The sequence below is a fragment of the Nicotiana sylvestris genome, chromosome 11, assembly GCF_000393655.2.
Source record: "Nicotiana sylvestris chromosome 11, ASM39365v2, whole genome shotgun sequence".
NCBI classification, from domain to species: domain Eukaryota; kingdom Viridiplantae; phylum Streptophyta; class Magnoliopsida; order Solanales; family Solanaceae; genus Nicotiana; species Nicotiana sylvestris.
This window is the reverse complement of record NC_091067.1, coordinates 118,750,127-118,769,905: the sequence shown is the minus strand read 5'-3', so window position 1 is coordinate 118,769,905 and position 19,779 is coordinate 118,750,127. Positions and strand designations below refer to the sequence as shown.

The 19,779-nt window shown below is 36.8% G+C and overlaps 2 protein-coding genes and 1 long non-coding RNA gene across 3 annotated transcripts; 2 read left to right on the top strand and 1 right to left on the bottom strand.

Moving 5' to 3' along the window:
- Nucleotides 1-3,478: 3,478 nt before the first annotated feature.
- On the bottom strand, nucleotides 3,479-4,471 carry LOC138881559 (stress response protein NST1-like). The gene has a single exon (XM_070161793.1). It carries the CDS (start codon nucleotides 4,469-4,471, stop codon nucleotides 3,479-3,481), a length of 993 nt encoding a protein of 330 aa, XP_070017894.1.
- A 1,177-nt stretch (nucleotides 4,472-5,648) lies between these two features.
- On the top strand, nucleotides 5,649-9,813 carry LOC138881558 (uncharacterized). Its single transcript, XM_070161792.1, has 8 exons — nucleotides 5,649-6,435; nucleotides 6,546-6,646; nucleotides 6,703-6,888; nucleotides 7,093-7,159; nucleotides 7,250-7,313; nucleotides 8,419-8,746; nucleotides 8,907-9,011; nucleotides 9,142-9,813. Exons 1-8 carry the CDS (start codon nucleotides 5,649-5,651, stop codon nucleotides 9,811-9,813), a joined length of 2,310 nt encoding a protein of 769 aa, XP_070017893.1.
- Nucleotides 9,814-18,058: 8,245 nt separating this feature from the next.
- Nucleotides 18,059-19,050, top strand: LOC104248450 (uncharacterized). Its single transcript, XR_716458.2, has 2 exons — nucleotides 18,059-18,178; nucleotides 18,481-19,050. It is a non-coding gene; the product is annotated as an uncharacterized lncRNA (long non-coding RNA).
- The last annotated feature ends 729 nt before the right edge of the window (nucleotides 19,051-19,779 follow it).

The window sequence follows — 19,779 nt, the reverse complement described above, 5'->3', positions numbered from 1 at the left end:
CCCACCAAAAGCTACAATTACCTTTCTGTATTTCCCATATAATGTTTTCCTCTACTTTGTCTCTGATTTTGAGCATGTTTCTCAAAATATGAGAATCAGAGGGATTTGACTTTTTATTCACTGGATGGGCTCTTTTGCAATATTTATTCTTGAGAAGGTTGTCCCATAGGGAGGGGTGAGTTCTGAATCTCCACCATCTTTTAATGTTAAGTGTATCTATGATATCCTTCATTTTTCTGACACCGGCTCCTCCCTCATCTTTGGGGAGACAAAGATTATTCCATAAAGACCAATGATATTTGTTTTTACCTTCATTTGTGCCCCAAAAGAAGTTTGCAAAGTGTTTCTCCATGAGCTTAGTAATTCCTTTAGGAGAGTTCATAGCAGAAATGATGTATGTGGGGAGGGATTGTAAGACATGTTTAATCAAGATCATTCTCCCTCCAGAGGACATCATATTGGCTTGCCATCCATTAAGTTTCTTGACCACCTTAGAGAGCATACCGTCAAAAAGATTGCTAGTCTTCCTCCCAAAATAAATGGGGCATCCCAGATAAATGAAAGGGAAAGACTTATCCATATAGCTTGTAGCATTCCTAATTCTATTGATTCTAGAAGCGCAAGAGTGAGGGGCTGTGATAAAGAAGCTCTTATCGTTGTTAACTTTCTGCCCAGAAGCCTTTCCATACCTGTCAATAACCTTTTTGATTAACTTGAGAGTCATGTTGTTTCCACCACAGAATATAACAATATCATCAGCGTAGGCTAAATGATTGACCATCGGACCTCTCGGATCCATGCTAAAAGGAGTGAAGCCGATAAAGTCATTTAGAGCATTTAGAGATCTAGAAAGAACTTCAGCTCCAATAATAAACAAAGAAGGGGATAAGGGATCTCCCTGTTTGAGGCCCTGAGCAGATGTGAAAAAACTTGTTCTAGCCCCATTGATGATGATAGAGTATCATATATCTTGTAGAAGTCCCCAGATCATGTCAATCCAATTCTCAGAGAAATCAAATTTCCTCATAAATGCTATCAGAAAGGTCCAGAAAATTCTATCATAAGCTTTTGCCATGTCAAGTTTATAATAACATTGCCTCCTCTGTTCTTCTTGTTCACGCCCTAAGCAATCTCCTGAGCTAGAAGGATATTTTCAGTGATCAATCTTCCTTTTACAAAGCCACTTTGATTCTCTGATATAAGCTTCCCAAGAATAGGATTCAGCCTTCTGGAAAGGATCTTGGAGATAATCTTGGCAGTAAAGTTACTCAAACTAATAGGTCTCAAGTCAGAAAAACTATTAGGGGAGTCAACTTTAGGAATAGGAACTAAGTAAGTATGAGAAAATTATTTAGTGAGCCTCCTGCCATTGAAAACAGCTTGAACAAAATCAGTGATATCCTCCTTAATGATATCCCAACAGGATTGAAAGAATTTCCCATTATAACTATCCGGCCCTACTGCACTGTCAGGATCCATGTTAAAGACAACATCTCTAATCTCCTTTGTGTCAGGAATGGCAGTGAGACTTTTATTATCTGTATCAGTTACACATCTAGGAATACAGTTGATGATATCATGATCATTGTAGTGATGATTGATGTTAAAGAACTGTTGAAAGTGATGGACAACTGCCTTGCCAATATTAGCATCCCCCTCAATCCATTGGCCTCTATGATCTTTGATTTTAAGAATTTGCAGCCTTCTCCTTCTCCCTCTGATGGTGCTATGGAAGTATTTAGTGTTAGCATCTCCTTCTTCAAACTAGTTCACCCTAGCTTTCTGTCTGAGAATGTCATCGTGCATCCCCATCCATCTAATGTACTCAGCTTGTCCTTTGTTCAGTTCAGTTCTGGTTGTATCATTACTGTTCATAAGATCCATTTGTTCAAGGTCTTTTATTTTATCTTCCCAGTATTGAACTTGGTTAAAACATTGCCAATGTCGTCTTTGGACCATTGAGTCAGTCTTCTGCTCAGCATTTTAAGCTTTTGATGAAGTCTCCACAGAGGATTTCCATTGACATGATTTCTCCAAACTTCTTCAACTACCTGCAAAAAAGTTGGTTGATTAGTCCAAAAATTTAGAAACTTGAAGTATTTAGGCCCCTTCTGGTTAGAGTCCTTGCATTGAATTAGAATAGGTCTATGGTCAGAGCTAATTCTATCCAAATGATTGACAATATTATTTTGAAAGATTCGGGACCAATCATCATTGATAAACACTCTATCCAATCTCTTCCATATTCTTCTTCTTGGCTCCCAATTGTTACACCATGTGTATTTTGGCCCAACAAAACCCAGGTCCATCATACCATAGTTATCCATGCAATTGCTGAATTCTAGACTTTTGTTCATTCTGTGAGGTCTACTGCCTTTTTTCTCATCCGGATCTAAAATGACATTGAAATCACCTCCAATGCACCATGGACCGTTCACATGAAGATTGGTTAACTCAAGACTATTCCATAGCTCTCTCCTTTCTTCAGGAGTGCATTTAGCATATACTGCTGTGATGTAGAGAACACTATTGGCAGCTCCATAATGCAATTTGATAGTAAGTTGTTGATCATGGTTGCTCAGAATAGTAGTCATGTTGTTGCCTGACCACATAATCCAAATATGACCATTTGAATTAGAAATACAGTGTTGATAACCAAGGAACCTCCTGCACCTTTCTATTTGATTAGTACTAATAAAAGGCTCCATAATAGCAACAAGTTCCACCTTATAGATGGAGATCAATTTTTTGAGCCTTGGCAAGGCTTTTTTGGTTTTCACGCCCCTAATGTTCCAAAAAATGGCATTTATCATGGAAACAGTTCAGAATAGCATGAGTGTCCCCCTTTAGGAGGTGTAGTATCTTTGTTTTTGTTCTTATTTACTTTTTTCCTTTTCTTTTCTTTGGAGCATATGATATGGAAAGACTCATCCTTTGAATCAGTTTGTATTTGATCTTCAGGAACTATAATTGTCACCCTATTAGGCGATGTCACCTCTATTTGTTGACTAGTCACATATCTATCATGTTTTAAGTTGGATTCCATATTGAGATTAACTACCATCTCAATTCCAGGAAGATTTCGGATTTCAGAAGGCACACTAGTGATTCATTGACATAATCACTTAGGTTAAGGGCTCTATTTTGAATTTGACTGTTTTCATAGTCACCCCTCTCACTCATGTTCTCATTTTCTCGAATGGACTCCTGCATATTCTCCATTGTTCCAATATCATTGGTATAAGCTTTCTTCTCCTGCTTGTCTAACTTAGATCTCGAATGCAATTGATCATTAACAGCCTCAGTTAGGTCGTTGAGTGCCTTAGTTTGCTCATTGACAGCCTTAGGTTGATCTCCCAATTCACAAACATTAGCTTGACCTCCCTGTTCACAAATATTGTCCTCAGCAATGTTCTGGTTCATGTTTTGAAGGGCCAAGCTTATTTCTTTGTTATGTTTCTTCCTCCAGCTATAGTCATCAGATAAGTTGTATATTGGTTTGAACAAGACTTTGGCTCTCTTCTGAGGAAGTTTTCTGTTTTTGCTTTTTTTTTGTTTTTTTCCTCGATCTCTCCCTGATGTTGCTAGGTGGTTGTTGCAAGTGTTTATCAAACTTAGACTCATTATTTTTCATTCGACTAATTCTGTTAATAGTCTGTTCAGTATTAGTAGCAGTTCCAGTTTTATCAATTTCAACAGATTCATCAACCTTAAATTCTTTATTTTGATCAACTAGTCTCAAATTTTCACTATAGACAACAGTTCTAGGATTCTGTTTTTCACTTTTTTCCTTTTGACTAAAACTGTGTTCTTGCTGTCGAGCCTTATTAGCAGTTTCAGATGCAGCAGATTCAGCAGAAATATAATTTTTGTTTTGATCAGTATGCTCAGCAGGTCCAGCAAATTCAGCATATTCAGCAACCTTAGATTCTTTATTTTGATCACCTAGTCTCACACTTTCCCTATCAACAGTAGTGCCAATTTTCAAATTTTCATTTTTTTGTTTTTGATTAATTCTGTGTTCAGATTGCCCAGCATTGGCATCTGTTCCAGCTTCAACAGATTCAGCAGAAACAGTAGCGGCAGTTTCACTGCTTTGATCAACTAGCCTAGTATTTTCTCTATTAGTAACAGTACCAAGTTTATTTCCAGATTCCATATTTTGATCCCCAAGTAGTCTGTTATCTTCATTCTGATTTTCAGCATTCTTTTGGGCCTCTAACTCCCTATTTTCAGAAGCTTTTTTCCTTTCTAAAGATCTACAATTGACCAAGTTATGTCCCAGTTTTCGACAAAATTTACAGTATTTAGGAACTCCCTCAAATTCAATTTTTTGCACAAAGCCTTTTTGAGGTGCATTGTCATATATTTGAACAACATAAACAGAGGTCGATTGTTCTTTAAGCAAATCGATTTCAACTCTTACTTTGGCCATACTAGGCCTTGTTCTTCCTTTAGTAGCTAAATCCATTTCAAGGGGAGTACCAATTGCACTCACCACTTGTTTAACATAATTTCAAGTGTGCATATGAAAAGGTAGACAAGGAAGAAGCACCCATACCGGAGCGATAGGCAGGTCTTCTTCCGGCTTGAAGTCCGGCGACCATTTTTGAAGCCACATTTGTTGCCCTTCAATTTCGATAACTCCTTTAAACCAGACAATATTAAAATCTTCTTCATTAGTGAAATCAAGGAAAACATTGTACATATCATAGACCCCGATCTTTATAGAGCCCCTAATTGATATTAATTTCTTGAATTTTGACCTAATTTTGTCAATTTGGAGCCTTGGTTTGAGGAATCTCCCAACGATTGTGAGCTTGCACTCCTCAGTCATGACACCATAGTAATCTGTGGCTTTGAAAAGAACCATCGACATGCCGTTGTGTATGGTGTGTGTTGCAATTACAGACTCCCTGTCTTGGCAAATCGAAGAGGTCGGAGACGATGAAGAGACGACCTTTGAAGCATAGTTCAAATTCCTGCCAATTGGATCAGCAGATTGGGTCTCCATGTTATTTGGAGTTGATTGGCCCCCCAGACGCTCCGGACGGCGTCGTCCGGCGGTTCCATCAGATGGCGCGTGGAAGAGACGTTGGTCTATAAACTAGCCGCTGGGTTAAGTCGAGGAGAGAGAATAACTGATTGACTTTCTTAACTGTTTGATTACTTATGAGTACCTAAATAATAAGTTCACATAGAATCATATAGAGAATGTTGGTTTACTAGGTATTAGCAGGGGCGGATGTAGTTATATTGGGAAGTTGAATGGGTTTGTGGATAAAATAAGGGAAAATGACCAGACAGAATATGACAATATTCCCACATGCTCTACACCCTCCAACGACAAGAAAAAATATGGCACTACGTTTAACAAAAAGTAGTACATAGTACCAGACAAAATTAAATAAATCCACTAGTATGGGCTGCTCATGGGCATTTGAGTATTCAAGAGATTCCATCTTTTATTGTTACCGGATAAATACACTACTATGTACAACACTTTTGATTCAAGAAAATAAAATCAGAAATTTCCTTATCTCTATGTTTTAATATGGTATCAAGAGCAGTGTTCATGTTTTAGGTTTCTGCGGATTTTTTTTAATTTTTATTTTTCATCCTCAATCTCCTTTCTTTCTCTCTTCATCATGGGATCTACCACAGAGGAGACCTCTACCCTTGATTTAGGGAGTATTATTGTGATTGACTCCACTCATGCTTATTACTTTCACTCTTCCGTCTTTCCAGGGATGCTCATGGTATATTCAATATTTGATGGAAAAGGATATGTTGTATGGAGAAGAAGAGTTCTCATGGCTTTGTATGCTAAAAATAAAATAGGCTTCATTGATGGAAGTTTTGTTGAACCAGCAGGCACTTCAACTCTTTCACAAGCCTGGAATCGGTGCAAGGACATGGTGATTTCTTGGCTACTCAACTCACTCTCCAAGGAGATAGCAGAGAGTGTTATTTATTCAAAGACTGCTAAGTATCTTTGGACAAAATTGGAGGACAGATTTGGCCAATGTAGTGGGGCTCAACTATATCAACTACAAAAAGAGTTAAGTGATTTAACTCAAGGTTCATCAGATGTAGCTGGGTACTACACAAAAGTAAAGAAAATTTGGGATGAATTGGATAACCTGAACACTTGTGTTCATTGTAGTTGTACACACTCATGTGGTGGCAAAGCTAAGTCACTCAAATCTTACCAATATGGAAGGCTCATTCAGTTCCTCATGGGACTGAATGAAGCTTATTCAAGTGTTAAACATAACTTCTTAATGATGTCTCCTCTCCTAACCGTGAATCAAGCCTACTCATTTCTCATTCAAGATGAAAAACAAAGGGAGATTCATGTCACACAACACCCGGGAGAGTTTGCTTTCTTTACCACAAACAAGTTTGGAAACCAGATACAAGGAAAGTTTGAAAGTAAGCAGAAGGGAAGCAATGAGGGAAGGAGAAACAACCTGATATGCAGTTTTTGTAAGAAATCTGGGCATACAGCAAAAAATGCTATAAGATTGTGGGATTTCCTGCAGATTTTAAGTTTACCAAGTCTAAGAAATATCAAGGAGTCGCACACAGCAATGCAGCATATGCAGGATCAGAGATTCCATCAGAATCAGTCAATGTTAAAGAGGTAACAAGTCTATAACTCAGGAGCATCTTAATCAACTTTTTAACTTACTTCAACAGGTCAAAGCTGGTCAGAACGAGCAAAACTCTGAACCCGTAGTGTCTGCCAACTGTGCTGGTAAAGCATTTCCCAACTCCAAATCCTTTTCTTATTCTTCTTCAATCAATTCCCTCACCTGGATTTTAGATTCAGGCGCATCAAAATATATGACATATGATGCATCAATCATGTTTAATATAAAGCCAGTAAACAGTCCTTTACACATTAGCTTACCTAACTCACACAAGATAAAAGTTACCCATTGGGGAAATGTCAGGATTTTTCCAAATCTCATTCTTTCAAATGTCTTATATGTTCCAAGTTTCAGATACAACTTACTCTCTATTCAGAAGTTGTGTAATCAATTTAATTGTCTACTAATTTTCTCTTCATATGGTGTTATAATACAGGGCCCTTCAATGAAAAGGTTTCTGGTTCTTGGTGAAGTCAAGAAAGGTCTATACATTTTGAAGTCTAGTTAGTCTAGTTCTAAGGATAGAAATCAAGATTTTTCTCAATTTAAGGTCAATTGTAAGCAGCCCAGTAATCCTGCAATTTCTAATTCAGTCTTCAATGCTAAGCAGCCAGTAAATGTTGCAATTTCCAATTCAGTTCCTAGTCTTCTTAAAGGGTCCACTGATCTAAGCCTTTGGCACTAGTGTTTCGGGCATATGCCTTTTTCAAACATGAATAAAATTTCAGTTATTCCAAATGCTTTTTCATCTGAAATACATGATCCATGTCAAGTATGTAAGCTAGAAAGGCAAACTAAATTGCCATTTCAATCTAGTGCAATCTCCTCTACTTCTATTTTTGAGCATATACATGTAGATACTTGGTGACCCTATAAACAAAGTACACTTGATGGGTATAAGTATTTTTTAACTATAGTTGACGACTACAGTAGAGGAACTTGGACATACCTTCTTAGTATCAAAAGTAATGCCTTTACCATTCTCAAATTTTTTTGGCAATGGTTGAAAGACAATTCAACACAAAAGTTATAATAGTAAGGCCGGATAATGCTTTTGAGCTAGGTTTTAGCAGCTCAACATCACATTTTTTTTCTTTACAAGGGATTATCCACCAAACAACCTGTGTGGCTACCCCTCAACAAAATGAGGTTGTAGAGAGGAAACATAGACACTTACTTGAAACATGTAGAGCCCTTCTTTTTCAATCACATTTGCCAGTTTTCTATTGGGGAGATTGCCTTCTTACAACCACTTTTCTTATTAATAGGTTTCCCTCCAAAGTTCTACATTCAAAAACACCTTATAAGAAGTTGTTTGGAAAGTTTTCTGATTATTCTTCTTTAAGAGTCTTTGGTTGTTTATACTATACTTCCACTCTATCACAACAAAGGTCTAAATTAGATCCTAGATCCGTGCCTTGCGTATTCTTGGGTTACCCTTTTGGAAAGAAGGGTTACAAATTGCTCGACTTTCAATATAAAAAGTATTTTGTGTCTAGAAATGTGATCTTTTATGAACATGTCTTTCCTTTTTCATCTCAGATTGATCCTCCCATGTTCCGGTCAATAACACATACACTCCATCTCCCTGCATCAATACACATAATCAATCTCCTCCAGATCCTACATCTCCCAAACATCCAGGTCATTCGGAACTTTCAGAGACAGAATCACAAAACTACCCTAGTTCTTTTCATCCTACTCATATCCAACATCCACCTAATACTCCTTAAGCTTCACCAATGTTGTATACTATACTTAGGAGATCCAGCAAGCCTCATCAAACTCCATCTTATCTAAGTGATTATGTCTGCAATACCGTGATTTTATCTGATCACACAGATTCTTGTTTTCTTTCACCTCCTTCTCCCACTATTCTACCTTTTGCAGCCTTAACTCTTACCAATCAGAATATACTCAATTCTGTAATACATATTTCAGAGCCAACTTCCTATTCACAGGCTGCTTTATACCCAGGACAGCTAGAAGCTATGGCTACAGAATTTGCAGCTTTAGAACAAAATAAGACTTGGGAAGTAGTGGAGTTACCGAAAGGGAAGAAAGCTTTGCCTTGTAAGTGGGTGTACAAGGTAAAGAAATTCAAATGGAAGAGTAGAAAGGCTTAAGGAACGACTGGTGGTTATGGGAGACATTCAACGTGAAGGAATTGATTTCAATGAAACATTTTCACTAGTGGTAAAAATGACAACCATACGATGTTTATTGGCAATTGCAATTAAGAAAAACTAGGAGCTTTTTCAACTAGATGTTAACAACGCTTTCTTACATAGAGATTTACAAGAAGAAGTTTACATGAGATTTCCAGCTGATATGCAACCACATTCACCAAATCATGTATGCCTTTTGAAAAAAATCTCTTCATGGATTGCGTCAAGCTTCACGACAATGGTATGCTCGACTCACAGCAGCTTTGAATTTCAAAAGGTACTCTCATTCACTAAATGATTACTCTTTATTTTTTAAGAATTCTGGATCTAAGGTGTCAATTGTGGCTGTATACATTGATGATATACTCCTTACTTGGAATGATATTGATGAGTTTAGCAGACTAAAGGAGTTTCTTAATCATGAGTTTAGAATTAAGGATCTAGGCCATGCACATTATTTTCTCGGTATGGAGATAATCAGAGAACCAAATGGACTCATACTTAGTCAGAGAAAATTTACCATGGATTTGCTACAAGAATTTGACTGCATTGATTCAAAGCCAATATCTTCTCCACTCGACCCTAACTGCAAACTCCATGCCAATTCAGGGGAGCTTCTTGCTGATCCAACTACATACCGGAGAATTTTGGAAAAGTTAAATTTTTTAATGCATACCCGGCCCAATTTATCATTCACAGTGCAACATCTAAGTCAATTCATGCAAGACCCCCGAAGACCTCACTTTGATGCTGCAATCAGATGCCTTAAATACTTTTTAGGAAACCCGGGGATAGGCCTTTTTATGGCATCTGAGGCCTCTTTTTGCCTAGTTACCTTTTGTGACTCGGATTGGGCATCATGCCCGAATTCTCATCGTTTACATTCTCATCGTTCTGTAAGCGGGGTTTTCATAAATATTGGGGGTTCACCTATATCTTGGAAATCCAAGAAACAAATCTCAATTTCCCTTTCATCCGCTGAAGCGTAGTATCGATCGATGCGTCGGGTAGTCGCTGAAATCACTTAGTTGGTACGTCTATTAGAGGATCTATCAGTAGCACCATCTCTTCCAATCCCAATTCACTCCGACAGTCAAGCAACTATCCACATCACAAAAAATCAAGTGTTCCACGAGCGCACAAGACATGTTGAGCTCGATTGTCATTTTGTCCGACAACAATTTGTAGCCGGACTCATCTCTCTCTCGTTTGTCCCATCCTCATCCCAGCTTGCAGATATATTTACTAAACCCCTCCACGGGCCTGCTCATCACTCGATAATTAGCAAGCTGGGAGTCTCTTCGAGCCCCTCTAACTTGAGGGGGGATATTGGGAAGTTGAATGGGTTTGTGGATAAAGTAAGGGAAAATGACCAGACAGAATATGACAATATTCCCACATGCTCCACATCCTCCAACGGCAAGAAAAAATATGGCACTACTTTTAACAAAAATAGTACATAGTACCAGACAAAATTAAACAAATCCACTAGTATGGGCTGCTCATGGGCATTTGAGTATTCAAGAGATTCCATCTTTTTTTGTTACCGGATAAATACACTACTATGTACAACACTTTTGATTCAAGAAAGTAAAATCAGAAATTTCCTTATCTCTGTGTTTTAATAAGTTATAAGTTACTAGGTTCATTCAAACGCAATATTTTTGGCAGGAAGCATAAATTTAAAATTAATTATAATTATAATAAATACTATTTCAGGATGTATAACATTTCAATGCCAAGAACCTTAAAGGTTAAACAAACCATAGGCCTTAAATCCTACATCTACCTCTGGTATTGGGTTAAAGTTTTCATGAACACGTATGGCAATGTTAGGAGATGAAGTTGAGAATTAGAGGTGACAAAATGGATTAAAAATAGTTATACATCCATATTATCCACTAAAATATGGGTTAGATAATGAACTTTTTAAAAAATAGGTCAAATATGGATAAAAACTATATTATCGGCCGGTTAACACATTTTCTATCCGTACTAAATATAGGTCGATCAGATAATTTATCCATTTTGATCCGCTCATATTTGACATGATCCTCCCGTTTGCCACCCTTACTAAAAATTAACCATTAAAGATTAGGTAAACATTTTTTCTTGTGACATTAAAAATATGAAAACATCAAATTAAGAGAGTACTCGACATGTGCTCCATTAATGTAATGATTTAACTAGGTTAGGTTACACAACGAAAATATAGCACGATAATGACCACGGGCCAAAGGGTAGGCATTCAAGCCGTAACCGACTATTTTTTTTATCCAGTGATGGTATAAAAATTTATTTAACAAAATCACGCCTGATAAGCTTAGTGTATAGCTCCAAATTTGGTGACTCAGCGATAACGGATAAGTAAGACAAAGGACGGGATCGGCCATGGTATAACGATTGAAGGTCGTTCTCACAAAGGCTGGTGCCAAAAGCGGGCAGCCGAGATGAAAGAGTAACGATAGCATAGGTTCAGAAGTGGACATAACGAATATTCTTTTGGATATTCTTTATGCTGTACTTTTTAGGGTTTTTGGGGAATATCCCTTATAAATAGGAAAGGATAGGGAACAAAAAGGGGATCTTCTAACTTTTGAAAAAAAACACATTGTAAAGGTGGACAAAAGAGAATATCCAAAAGTTGTCTTGTTTCGTTGATAATATTGTTGAAGCACACGTTGTTCAAACTTTATCCATAAATCTAAGATTCCATACCCATCCTGATTTCTCACTTTCCACATCGCAGATAGAGAAGAGGAACATCCCAATCATATAATCATTGGGTGGTAGATCCTTTCTCATTACATTCATCGCCATTATTTACATTTATTACATATTTATGCTATCATATTTATTGTCATTCATAGTGTATTAAATCCACTATTCAATGTTTTTGAGCACTACTCGTTTCACAAGTGCTCCATTTTATTCGGTCCAGAATTTATTAAGTTCAACTAAGATTCGCCCTTTAATTCATCATTAATTGATTTAGCATTTATTTGCTCAAACACTAAGTGCAAGTAAATTTCTATGATAAGTATAAACAAGTAACTCGATAAACATGACAATTGAATTGGAAAATAAGCAGGTTAAATTGTAATAATGGCTGAATCGGATTTTGTCAAGACAACCTTTGTTTGAAAATACATGTTATTTGTTTACTGATATGGTTGGATGCCCAAAAAACTCTTCTTTAAAACTTATAATAGAGGTGGCATGTGGAATTAAAATGTATAGTTAGCCCTTAAATAACATCATGATGATATTTTCTGTCATACCCCGAATCTGACCTGGACGTAACATGGCACCCAGTGCTTGACTATATGTAACCGAGTGAACTAACTGACTCGCTGAATCAATATTTGATATCATAATATACTGAATGCTGAACAAAAACTAACACATGCTGATATACTGAAAGTCTGAATGATATAAATCATGAAGTGCGAAAACACTAATATAAGTCTGAAACCTATCTGTAGCAATATTGCTTAACATGAAGAGCCTGTGACTCAGTCTAAGTGTTACTCTAGTTTGTGAAGCCTCTAATGAAGTTCTGAAAATACTGACTGTCTATAAATACTGAAAGACTGAATAGTAATGGCAATGCTCTGAAAGAACTGGGGCTCACCTAATAGCTGGTACAAGAATCCTACCGCTCTGAATCGTCAACCTGTAAATCATTATCTGCATCGTGAGATGCAGGCTTCGGGCAAATTAGGTGTCAATGCATTTGAATTGCACTGTTATGTAAAGAAACTAAAAGAAAAAACTGTAAATGCTGAAACTGAAACTAAACTGAAAACTGATAACTGAGAACTGAACGGATAACTGATAACTGATAACTATTAACTGATAATTAAACTGAACAAAGGAAGTAAGGATATGAATATTCCCTCTTCAGAATGATGAACCACTTGTTTATTTGAATAAACAAACTACGGCCTTAGGCCCAATATATATATGCACAAGCTGCGACCTCGGGCCCAAGTATACGTATACATATAACTGTGGCCTCAGGCTCAAAGATGTATAAAATACAAACTGCGGCCTCAGGCCCAAAGATGCATAAAGCATGAACTGCAACGAAGATGCATAAAACATGAACTGCGGCCTCAGGCCCAAAGATGCATAAAGCATGAACTGCGGCATCAGACCCAAAGATGCATAAAGCATGAACTGCGGCCTCAGGCCCAAAAATGCATAAAGCATAAACTGCGGCCTTAGGCCCAAATACGGGTGTTCAATATTCAGGGATTTAAAATCAGAAACTGAGAATCATACTGCAACACATGATACTGAAAATACTGAGCCATACTGAGTTATATGATACTAGAATACTGAATAGGACTAGATCGAGACATGTATTCATGAACTGATTATGAGAACTGAAGCTTCAACTGTTTATGACATGCTAAGTAATCTAGACTGAGACTCATGGGCATCAAACCTAAGTCTATATTGATTACGTACTGAGCTCACAACGTTCAGAATGAAAGTCATGAACGAGTTATGAAGCTAGAGAATAGAAGTTCTATAACTATTCAAGGAACTAAGCTTAACTATATTTCTGAGGTAATTAGTAACGTTGTAAAAGAAACTTAGTGTAGGAAAACTTATTAACATTCACAAACATAAAGAGTTAGCCTCACGTACCTTAACTTCCTGCTCTTGAGCATAATACAACATTCGCCAACCCTTTAATCTTTAATCTATATCAATACAAGTCAAAGAGATTCCATATTAGCAATAATACCCTTGTTTTGGTCACTTAGGCATTTTATCAAACACCTTATGGGCGTAAAGCCTCATAGCCCTCATTAATGGTGTTTCTACACCTAACAACCCATTCTCTTGCTCCTAGATAAATTCTAACATCTCAATTTTCTTATAATCAATATCATTCTTCTTCGCCCTTAAGTTAAACAACACCCTTAACCAATAATAAAAAATCAACAACCCAAACCTATAATCGTTCATGCTTTTCTATTAAACCCATCAACTCATATCTCATGAACTTAGAGTCTATAATCATTTATTCAGTCCTCTTGAATTCGAGTTCTAAGGTTTCTTTTCTCAACCATGATGTCCCAATCAGATATCTAATGATTTAAAGGGGTTACTCATATTTAAAAGGTGTTGGAGAATTGAAATTAACTTAGAATCACTATTAGAATTTACCTTGGATGGTGGAGGGACCTTTAAGGAGTTAGGTTCTTGAGAGTTTCCTTTCTATAGCAAGTTTTTGTGTTTTGGGGTGTGGGTGACGAAGTAGGTCTTTTAAAATGACTTTCCGGGTGTGCCTCCACTCAGCTGAAGGCCCAACCACGCACCTGAACGCGCATCAAAGGCAGTGGCTATCACGACCCAAGTTTCTCCCTCCGTGAATTATCGTGACGGAACCTAGTCCCTACGATTACGTAAGTCTAATATTGCGGAAATGAAATAAAAATACAAAGATAACAGCTAACGAATATAGTTAATAAGCAAAAACGTGCCGCTTGGCATATACAATAATCACTTTTCCCAAAACTCGGAAAGTCACAATGTCACAAGCTTCTAAGAAGTCCTAACTGTTCTATACATCATTTCTACGGAAAAGAAGAAAATGAACATAGGGGATAGAAGGGGACTTCGAGGTCTGCGGACACGGCAGATGTACCTTGAAGCAGCAACCACACATCTAGATTCGAGGCTGATAGCTAGTACATGGATCTGTACACGGAAAATATATGCAGGAAAGGGCATGAGTACACCATAACAGTACCAGTAAGTGCCAAGCCTAACTTCGGTCGAGTAGTGACGAGATCAGGTTAGGGCCCTACTGGTAAATATAATGAAATAAGACAGAAAGAATATTAAAATTAAATATTACAATAAAATAAGTACGGAAATATACTAGTAAATATTACAATTTTATTTATTACAATAAAATAAATACGGAAATTTAATAGGAATAGAACTCAATGGAACCAACAACTCAGAATACAGTAATAGCAACATGGGAATCTCCCTGAATACCGTTCCATAGTCCCAAATGTAAATATGCAGGGGACCTCCCGAAATACTGTTCCGTAGTCCCAAAGTAAATATGCAGTGCTGGGGGATCTCCCGGAATACCGTTCCGTAGTCCCAATATAAATATGCAGTACAAGAGGATCTCTCGCAATACCGCTCCATAATCCCAAAGTAAATATGCAGCTCAACCAAACAGAGATAACAATTACAACAAGAAACCGCAATTTAGACAGTCCGAGTCAAGGAGGAACAAGAAATTTCACTAAAACATGCTGCACAGAGTTCAGATAGGCAGTTAAGATAGTTAAAGCGTGTAGGCATGATTTCTTAAACTAAACAGGATTATTACATATGCTAGTGTTGCTCAATTAAAGGAAAAACAGATATTTGCTTAATGAAAATGGGGGTTTTCAACAAATAGCTCGTGTACGCACTCGTCACCTCACGTACACGATGCTCATATATCATATAGTACCAAATCCTAAGGGGAATTCCCCCATACAAGGTTAGGCAAGCCACTTACCTCGAATCAAAGGCCACTTAAAACTCAATTACAGCTTTGCCTTTCAAACACGCCTTCGAACCAACAATATCTAGCAAATTACCAACCAAACGTTTCAAAGTAAGCCTTAGGAATCACGCACGATATTAAAGGACTCAATTTAGGTCATTATTGAAAAGTTAACAAAAGTAAACACCCAGGCCCACTTGGTCTAAACTCGAAATTCAAACCAAAACACGATTACTCATTTACCCCCGAGTCCGGATATACAACTGGTTTTGGAATCCGACCTCAATTTGAGGTCAAAATCCCCAAATTTGGAAATCCCTAGTTTCTACCCAAAAATCCCAAATTCCACCATGAACACCTTAGATTCTAGGTTGAAATCTTGTAAAACACCGTGAAAGATTAAAAGAAACTAGTTAAGAATTACTTACCTATGATTTGGGGAAGAAGAAGTCTTTGGAAAATCGCCTCTTGTGTTTTTGGTTTTGAAAATTTGAAGAATGAATGAAACATCCCGTCCAAAAGTCATTTTTGATCAGTTGCAGGTATCACATTTGCGACTTGGGGTTCGCAAATGCGAGCCCCGCAAATGCGAAGAACCTATCGCAAATGCGAAGGTCTCCCCATTCCTGCTTTCATTGCAAATGCGAAGAAAGTCTCGCAAATGCGAGCCTGATCTTCTGCAATTGTGACCAATTGCGAATACTGCTGGCCCAGCTCCTCCTCGCAAATGCGGACCCCTCAAAGATCGCAATTGTGATGCCACATCTGGCAAATGCGAGATCAGAGGCCCGCAACCTGCTCAGTTACACCAGCAATTCTTTTTCAAGTTCAAATCACTCCGTAGCCTATCCGAAACTCACCCGAGCCTTCTGGGCTCCAAACCAAACATGCACACAAGTCTTAACACATCATACGAACTTGTTCGCGTGATCAAATCGCCAAAATAACACCTAGAAACACGAGTTTAGCACCAAATAGAATGAAATTCTCAAGAACACTTTGAAATTTCTATTTTCTCAACCGAACGTCCGAATCATGTCAAACCAATTCCATTTTTCATCAAATTTCACAGACAAGTCTTAAATATTGTATTGAACCTGTACCAAGCTCTGGAACCAAAATACAGACCCCATACCAACAAGATCAAACATTAAGAATTTCTTAAAAACCATTAAATTTTTAGACTCTCAATTTTCAACAAAAATTCATAACTTGAGCTAGGGACCACCAATTCCGATTCCGGGCATACGCCCAGGTCCCATATTTTGATACGGACCCACAGGACTGTCAAAACATGAATCCGGATCCGTTTACCAAAAATATTCACCGAAGTCAACTCAAATAAAGTTTTTAATCAAAAATACTTATTTTTATCAACTTCAACATAAAAACTTTCTGGAAATACGTCCGAACTGCGCATGCAAATCGAGAAAGGATAAAATAAGGTTTTTAAAGCTTCGGAACATAGAAGTTGGTTGTAATTCATAAGATGATCTATCGGGTCATCACAGTGGCATTGCCACAGGTGCGCGGTCGCGCACTTGAGCGCACACACTGCACATTGTCCAGTGAAACGCACATAACATTTTGTACAAAGATTTATTCGGGATTCACAATATATTATTGGAAAGGTATTTCAAAGGGATACAACTTTGATGTTTTGAGTTTTCTCAACTTCCTAACAGAATTTCATGGAATCAGGCTTATTCGATTTTTATCGAATCTTATGCACCCCACTTTCCGTCTTGATTTCAAAACAACTATTTCCATCCATACTCATCCCAATAGAACTTCATATGTCTAAGGTGTCATATTAATACTCATTTAACACGTCCACACCTAATCTGGATTTACAGAGTGTATCATTTCCATTATAGAGGGTGTTTGGCTAAGCTTATAAGCTGGTCAAACTGGCTTATAAGCACTTTTTGGCTTATCTACGCATTTGGTAAAATTAAAAGTGCTTATAAGTTAAGTGCTTATAAGCCAAAAATAAGCCAAGAGCCATAAGTTGGTCCCCCCAACTTATCAAATTTCAGCTTATAAACACTTTAAGTTTGACCAAAATATTTACCATTCTATCCCTAAAATACTTCTTTTTAAAACAAAACTCTTTGTATACCCAGTTCTTCAGTTACTTATTATTAATTTCAGCACTTCTATTCAACACGTAACTGCTTATTTTTTAAATTAGCTTCAGCACTTACTGCTTATCAGCTATTCTAAATCAGCTAAGTCAAACGGGCTCATAGTAAATAGTAGTAATAGGCTTCTACTCCTGACAAAGCGATATTTTCCTAGATTTTAATGAAATCGTCCCTCAGCTTTATATATTAAAATGATCACAGCGGTTAGACTTTTAATGAGATTTAATTTATAAGCCTACAATTACAGCATATATTGAAGGGAAACCTTCTCTGGACTTTATATAAAGTTGCAAAAATTTACTATATCTCAATAATCTACCCGAATCTAATAAATAATTCAAACCGCTATTTATCTCTGCCACATGAAATTTACTCTTTTTAACTGCTTTACCGAATTCTTCTTCATTACTTGTACCTAAGTTAAAGTTTTCAACTCCTCTAGCCTTCTCAATAATATTCCACGTAGTCCTACTGTATCCAAGTCGCAATCACAATTAATTCTGCACTTAACAAACATCATAACTTCTCTTTCTTCTAACTTACTATATAAATCTTGGCCAACTTAGGCTCTTTCCTCCCACTCCAAGCTTACTTTCTTCCCCTCAATTCTCACTCTCTACATTGGCTACAAATCTTGATCTACTATTAGGTAAATTGTCAACTCTTCTCATCAAGGTAATTTTATCTTCTTGACATGGTCACATCTCTTTTTATTTATTTATTCTTAATCTTGGTTCTTTTTTTCTCATACTTATCTAGGTTAATTCTTTAATTATAGGATCGTTACAAAAATATATCATGAGTAGATTTACTGTTTACTTTTTCAAGCTGGTATGCATAGATTATACACTATTTATACATAGTTATATACATATTAACATGAATTATACATATATTTTACATCCGTCAGCTATTTTTAGTCCAAGCAGTTATTTGTTTCTTTTTCTAATTTTTTTTGTATTATATATATGATATAGGATTTCCTGGGCTAAAGTATCAAGAAAATAAAATGAACTATAGCAACGAGAGGCATGCAATGCTTGACTTGAAGCTGAACTTATCACCACCAAGGGCAATTTTTGCAAGAGGAGTTTCACCTTCACCAAGCAGATCATCATCATCTTCTTCTTCAATGGAGAGATCATCACCAGCAGCCAGCTCATGTGTTTCTCGAGAACCGAGCCCCGACGATCAGTTTATCGGTTACCCTAGCAGCCCAGAGACAACTTCCATGATGCTTGTGGGATGCCCTAGATGTTTAATGTATGTTATGCTATCAGTGCATGAGCCAAAATGCCCTAAATGCAAGAGTACTGTTTTGCTTGATTTTTTCCATGAGGAAAGAATCAAGAACTCCAAGGGATGAACTCAAGAAACAATCTTATTTTCGTTGCCTTAAGTCTTAATTTAGGTTTTAGTTTTGATATCAATCTTTTTTTTTTTTTGATTGTGTGGAATTTCGTATTAGTTTTTGTAGCCAATTGAGACCTGCTATATATACATATATGGTTGGTCCTTCATATTAAAATTTTGATGTTAGCAGCTCATATATACTCCCTCCGTTTTAATTTATGTGAACATATTTGACTGGGTATGAAGTTTAAGAAAAAATGAAGTCTTTTGGAATATGTAGTCCTAAATAAGTCAAAAAGGGATAGAGCAATTGTGTGGTTATAAAAGCTTCTCACTAAGGATAAAATTGTAGATTTAATCTAAATTATTCCCAAATTTAGAAAAGGCTCATTTTTTTGGAATGAACCAAAAAAAAATATGTTCATATAAACTGGAACAGAGGGAGTATATAATTTCTATCTTTACTAAATGCATCCATTTTTGTTGCGACAACCCTCGTTATTACCTTCATTAATTACACAAACTTGAAACGTTTGTAGTTCATTAAAATTTAATATTGTAAGATGCTTCACATGGTTTGTTGGAACTTGGAAGATATTGTATGTTCTCAATTAAGCCATTTTTAAGCACTACTCCCACGCACTCTCCACTTTCAGAAATACTACCTAATTAAAGGTCCATATTTTAAGTCTTTTATGATTTTTGTATACACATAAAAAATAAATTAAAGATATTTTAATAGGCTTGATTAATTACTCCTTCTGTTTCATATTATATGTTGTTGTTAAGATGAGGAACCTCCATTGCAGGTCATCGCACTTTCTAGAAGATAGCAGAGAGAAGATAAAAGAGAGAATGACCAAAAGAAAATGAAATTGAGCGCTGTATTCTCATTCATAGAAGCAACAGTACATATACACATT